Source organism: Octodon degus, unplaced genomic scaffold, assembly GCF_000260255.1.
Source record: "Octodon degus isolate 3935 unplaced genomic scaffold, OctDeg1.0 scaffold00033, whole genome shotgun sequence".
In the NCBI taxonomy this organism is placed as follows: Eukaryota; Metazoa; Chordata; class Mammalia; order Rodentia; family Octodontidae; genus Octodon; species Octodon degus.
Window position 1 is genome coordinate 16,986,596 of NW_004524609.1, and position 6,305 is coordinate 16,992,900.

Genomic DNA, 6,305 nt, shown 5'->3' on the forward strand with positions numbered 1-6,305 from the left:
CCCCCCCCCTTTTTTTAAAGCCCTCTTCATTCTTCACATCAAGTACTACCATTCAGGACCCCAAGCCCTAACCTATGCCCTCCACAGATGGCCCCACAAGGTCCCTTCCCGCCCGAATCCCCATCTGCCCACACCCTGTTCCTAATGGAACATCCGCATCTGTCCCTCCTCATGTTGCATGCTTTTCTCCCTCGCGTGCCCTGTAGGAAGTCACCGGGCCATGGTTCATAGCTGTCCTTACTGTAGCAGACAGAGCTGGGCACAGTGGCAGACTCAGGCCCCTCCAGCGTGGGGCTCCTCTGCCCTCCCAGGAATCCACGAAAGCTCATCTCCTCAGCTCCTTTCAGTCCCTTTAGGGTGAATGTCGGAGACTAGCCACCTCTGGGGGAGACTCGGAGGTAGAGACTTCAACAGTTCATTTGGGAGGTGATTCCGGGAAGGAAGGCAGGAGTGACACAGGAAGCTGGGAGAGCTGTGAGCAGGGGGCTCCTGGTGACACAGGCTAGATTACAGCCCCCAGTTGTCTCAGTGAAACAGAAACCAGGCTATTTACCCTCCAGCTCCTATCCCTCATTGGTTGAGGGCTGGGCCTGGGAACACCAGCTCTCCTACAGGGATGAGCAGGTCAGAGGAAGCCCCAAGGTGACACAGAGGGGGCTGTGAGTGGGGCACTGAGGTTGTAGCATCAGAGTGGCCAGTGCCAGGCCCATCCACAAGCCGGGGGGAAACCTGTAGGATGACAAGCTGCTGGCTCTTGGCCCTGTCAACCCCAGGCCTGGGTGGGGGGCTCAGGTCCTGGCAAAGTAAATAGGAACTTAGCCCCTGGGTCTTGGCCAACTACAGGCTTGTAATTAGTTTACTGGTTTAAATGGGACTACAAGTTCCTGGATGGGGAAAGTGGCCTCAGGAGAGGCCTCAATTTAGGAGCACAGAGCTGGGTGACTAATTCATTTCATGCTGGAATCTGAGTGACCCCAGCCCTCTGAACCCAGGTGGACAGTGCTCTGGAGGCTCCAGAAGGGAGCGCCCAGCCCATAGCCCCTGGTGGCTCCTTCTCCCCAGTGCTCAGCACATCCCTCTGCCCTGGTGCCCCCTCTCACTGGCAGAGGACAGAGGCGGGGTGAGGGGACCACAGTCCTGGTCAGGACCTCCAAGACACCTCCAGTTCAGTGAGGAAGATGCCAACTTGTGAGTCCACAGGTGCCAAACCTCTGTCCACTCTGCAGACCCAAGAGCTAGGGTACAGGTGGGAAAAGGAGTGTATGTGTCACTTACGTGGGACACAGAGGAACCTGCAATTCACTGTCCTGGGGGAGGGGCTGAGGTAGGCCTAGAGAGGGAGGAAGTTTTCTATTCATTGTTTTCCCTTTTTAGGGGAACATCTGCTTAATTTAGTTAATTAGTTAATTAGATAATAACAATAACAAAGAACCAAGGAACCAAAGTCTTGTACATCTGCCAAGCCCAGACATGCAGGGAACCTCAGAGCAGCCTGAGGATCACTGGATGCAGGTTCCCTGGCTGGCTGACCTTCTGGGTCATCTGGTCATCTGACAGGACCAGGCGTGGCCCTGGAATCTGTGTCCTGAGCTAGCACCCTGGGCAATCCTGTAGGTCTGTGGGAGGGATACTAGGTTCAGGAAAAGCTAGCCTGAGCTGAGGGCAGGTGAGGGCTGCTACAGCAGAACAGATTGGTCTGTAGGCCCTGTGGTCTTTCAGATGGGAGAGGGAGAAGAGGTCAGCAAGGCACGGGAGGTCAGCAAGGCAGGGGACAGGACAGGAGAGACCTAAGGCCCCCAGGGCATCCAGCCTGTTGCAGTTCTGGCAAGTCCAGAGCAGAGTCTCTGGGTCTACCTCTGTGTCTGCAGACTCCACAAGCCCCCTGCGGTCACCGCTCCACCCACACTGAGACCTATCAAGGTGAGAGCACAGGCCACGATACTGTGATGTCCCGTCCCTCCATCACTGTGACAGGTCTCTGTTCTTGGCAGGACCAGCCCCTGTCAAGTCTGTAGAGACCGATGGCAACACATGCCTGTAATGAGGCCTAATGGTGTGATTTCTGGGCAGATTGTTCCCCGGAGGAGATTTGCAGCAGGTGGGGCAGGCCGGCTGGAGGTGTCCGTGCACACGGATCTTTAAATCACCTTGTGCCAGGGCTTCAAAAGCACCAGGGGGAATAATTCAGGGATTTGCTGTCACAGAGCAGGGCAGGTGACATTTGGAGAGGGAAATCTCTCTGGAGCTTTTTACTTAAAACCTGGGTTTGAAAGTTTGTCCCCGAGAGGTCCCAGAGGCATCTAGGGACACAGTCACAGGCTCCCTGGATGCTGACCTGTGTGTCCGGAGCCCAGGCTGTGGTGCTGGGGTGGCAGGGGAGGGAGTCTGAATGCTGGCAGCCACCTGGAATGTGGCCTTTACCAGGAAGGTACTGGGACTACTTCTGAGTCGGGTGCTCTGGGGAGGGGAGCATTACAGCCCAGAAGGGGACAAAGCACTGACTGGGTTTATGGGGAACAGCCTGGATAAGTAAGAGGCAGAAGGCGGAAGGCCAGGAGACATCTGGGCCTTGTGGGTCCTGAGCCTGGGTCGCAGAGGGCCCCTGGAGGGCATATTGAGGAAAAGGGGCCAGGTGCACGGGGTGGTTGGATCCCTGGACCGTGAGAGCCCGCCAGGCCTGCACCCCAGTGCCGAGGTTGGGAAGCCCCAGTGGCCAGCTTTCCTCTGTCCCTCATACCTACCTGCCTGTCTCTCCCACAGGTAGACCCCTACCTGCCTTATGAGTACACTTGTGAGGGGATGCTAGAGCGGATCCATGCCTATATCCAGCACCAGGTAGGTGGGCTCTCTGATATCTGCCCCAGGGATTTGGGGATCCTGCCCCAAAACCCCATCAGACCCAAGGAGGGGCCAAGCCAGCAGGCTGCATGGACTGCACACCCGGCAGACTGGTCCACTGCACACCCTGTGGCTCAGAACATCTGAAAGTCAGCAAGTGTGGACCAGGGGGTGTTGGGCGACCTGCCTGCCCTCTTCCAGGGAGACCTGGCTGGCCCTGTGTGGTCCCCGAGTGATGCCTGGAAATGAGCTGCATTGGCCTTGAGGTCACTGCGGCACGGCTGTTCAGGCAGTGAGAGCAGGGGTCTGGGACTCTGGCTGCCCTGTCCCTTTAGCACTGGGGACATCTTGGCTCCCCAGGAAAGGGCTCACTGTGCTGTAGAGTGGAGGCTGCAGGGCCAGGACTTGTTCTGCACAGCCAGCTCTACAGGTACCCTTTGTGAAGCTCTTAGAAAAACCATTTGTAGACAGGGCGATTCACACCTGTAATCCCAACTACTGAGAAGGGTGAGGCGGGAAGATGGCAATTTAGGCAATTTATGAAGACTGTCTCAAAATAAAGAACAGAAAGGGCTGAGGGGGTAGCCCAGTTATAGAGTGAGCCTGGCTCAATTCGCAGCACTCAAGTAAAAGAAGGGAGGGAGGATGGGACGGGCACAGGGAAAGGAGAAAGAAAGGGAAGAGGGTGAAGGAAAAAGGAAGGGGAGGAGAGGAAAGGGGAAGGGAGGGGGAAAAAAGAGAAGGGAGGGAAGGGGCGGGAAGGGAGCGGAAGGGAAGAGAAGGACATTTGGAGGCCGTGCCCTTGCGGAATTGAGCCCATGGGGCCAGCTTCACAGGAGAGCCCAGGCCGTCCACACATGCACAGCACTCAGGCCTTGGACAGAGACCCCAAGCCTGCTTTGGAGTGTAGGTTGGGCACCTTGCAGACAAGCCCAAGTTCCCACTCTGCCTCTGCCGCCCAGCCCCGAGCCCTCAAGCCCTGCCCCCCGGGCCTGTCCTTCTCCATACAGTATCTGGAGATAGGTAGCGTCTATCAGAGGGGCTCCTGCCCAGATCACGGGAAATAGCGCATGCGAGGTTGCCTGGTATTCAGCGCATGCTCAACGGTGGCTCTTGCTGGAACTGCTGGGCCGGGCACTCAGCCAGGGTCCTGTCCCTTCCCCAATACCACTTTCCTCCAGGATTTCTGTGCAGTTCCAGGCTCCACCCTGCCAGGCGCCCATACATCCCGCAGCCCCTTTGTCCTGGCCCCCAATGCTACCCACCTGGAATGGGCTCGCAATGCCAGCTTGGTCCCTGGGGCCTGGCCCCCAGCTCACTCCCTGCGGGCCTGGCTCGCCGCTCCTGGAAGGGCCTGCACTGATGCCTGCCTGGACCACGGCCTGATCTGCGAGCCTTCCTTCTTCCCCTTCCTCAACAGCCGGGACGCCTTCCTCAAGTGAGTGCAGCCCCTGTCTCCCCACCTGCCCAGGTGCCCCAGAGCTCCCCAGCCCTAGCTGCTATGCCATAGGGGACATCGTGCTTCCCAGTCATCCAAAGGCTCCAGCGGGTGACCCAGTGTTCCTCTATACCCAGTCCCGCCCTTCCCCGCCCCTGCCCCTCCTCCTCTCCCCCAACCTGCCTGCCTGTCCATCTTCTTGTAGACCATGAAAGCTGCTGCAGGTATCCCCTCTCCCCCAGGCCACTCCCTTTTCTTCAAGTCCTCAGACCGAGGTGGATACGAGCTGCAACCTGCCTCTTACCCATTCTGAGGCACGGAAGGGGAGGGCAGTGCCAGGGCCACCATGGGTGACAGTGCTGCTGCTGCCCATGCAGGCTGCAGGTGCCCTGCGACAGCACGGAGTGGGAGATGCACCACCTGTACCCAGCCCTCGCGCAGCCTGGCCAGGAGTGCTACCTGCAGAAGGAGCCCCTGCTCTTCAGCTGTGCTGGCGCCAGCACCAAGTACCAGCGGCTCTGCCCGTGCCGCGATTTCCGCAAGGGCCAGGTGGCCTTGTGCCAGGGCTGCCTGTGAGATTCTGGAAGCCACGCTGCCTGGCACCCAGACCAGCCTCCCATGCAGGAGAAAGCACCAGCAGATTTCCAGCTCCAGCTGCCCGAGTACTATGATACTTCTAGCTGGAGCTTCCTTCCCGGGCCAGGGAGTGGACAGAGGAGAGCTGAGCCCCGGGTTGGGAGGCAGCAACCCAAGCTACAGGAGCCCGCCTGGGTGGCATCTCGTTTTCATCCCGGGTGCCCAGCAGAGGGGTCTTGAGTCCCCTTGCTTTGCTCAAGGTGAGACTGGAACCAGATAGAGAAGGGGCCTGGCTATTCTTGAGCCCAGGAATGGGGAACAAGGCCATGCTGGCCTGTGACCCACTGAAGGGGCCCCAGAATGGAGAGCAGGCCTGGGCTGTGCTTGTTTTTGAGAGTGCCCTCTTCCTAGGAGGGTGGCCATGCACATAGGAGAAGCATGTGCCTCTGGAATTGATTGGGATGGCCAGAAGGTGGAGGTAGGGGAGGCTGAGAAACCCTGCCCACACCTCCTTAGCCCCATTCCTCCCTCCCCTTCCTCCCTTCTGATTTCTATACCCATCTCCTCTGTGTTTGGAACGCCCAGCTGGGTTGGACTGTCTCTCTTCTGCCTGATCCATCCTGCCAAGACCTGCAATTCCAGACTCGGGGTACATTTGTGCACCCCAGTCCTGCTCCCCCTACCCTGGGGGTCAGTTTCTGCCCTTTTGAGAACAGGCTCCAGAGCCCCAACAAGCACCTGAACCCCAACAAGCACCTTTTGCAGGCAGGGTCTGGACTGGAGCCTTGGCGCACCCTGCCCCATTCCACCAGCTCCAGGGAGCTCCCACCTTATCCCTGCTGCATCCAAGTCCCTTCCTCCAGCTTCCAGCAGCCTCAGACCACCTCTGGACCCCTGTGCCCATCTCTGCGTGGCATGCCTGTCCTTCTACCCCATGCCCAGAGCCCTGTCTGATCCCACGGGTCAGGCCTGCAGAGACACTGCCACCCTGGCTTGGAGAGTCCAGGCCTGCCCTCAGCCCTCCCAGGGAGGTCACAGGGGCCCTGGACATGGAGGAGGGAGCTGGGCCCACTGTGGGGCTGAAGGTGCACAGGTCTCTTCTGGCCTGGTGGGCCCTGCAGCCACAGAACCCTCAGCTGCAGGGAGCACAGCAGTTCTCGAGGACCTGACCTGTGGGGGGAAAGCAATAGAGACACTCTTTTCTCTTTGTCTTTTTTTTTAAAGATTTATTTCTTGAAATAATAAATATTTTACTGGGATGTGAGATGCAAAAAGAAGAGCCATGCTGTTCCTTGTCTTTTCTGGGACCCTCGGGCTGGTCTGGGGTGGGAGGAGTACACATCAGGGGTCCCCAGAGCTCGCCCAGGTCTCAGCACGAAGCATGCTGAGGCTGCAGAACTTGGCACTTCCCAGCTCAGGCTGCCCCCTGGGAGTCCCTGCAGGTGCCAGAGAC

At 58.4% G+C, this 6,305-nt stretch overlaps 1 protein-coding gene across 3 annotated transcripts in view; it reads left to right on the plus strand.

Annotated features, from left to right (window-relative positions):
- Positions 1 to 6,105, plus strand: part of Mgat5b (mannosyl (alpha-1,6-)-glycoprotein beta-1,6-N-acetyl-glucosaminyltransferase, isozyme B) — a 64,933-nt gene extending 58,828 nt beyond the window's left edge. For all 3 annotated transcript variants that reach the window (XM_004630140.2, XM_004630142.2, XM_023714051.1), the window contains 3 exons: positions 2,761 to 2,835; positions 4,020 to 4,276; positions 4,654 to 6,105. In XM_004630140.2, the coding sequence (XP_004630197.1) occupies positions 2,761 to 2,835; positions 4,020 to 4,276; positions 4,654 to 4,852 (531 nt within the window). In that variant the 3' untranslated portion in view covers positions 4,853 to 6,105. The remainder of the gene's footprint in view (positions 1 to 2,760; positions 2,836 to 4,019; positions 4,277 to 4,653) is intronic.
- The last annotated feature ends 200 nt before the right edge of the window (positions 6,106 to 6,305 follow it).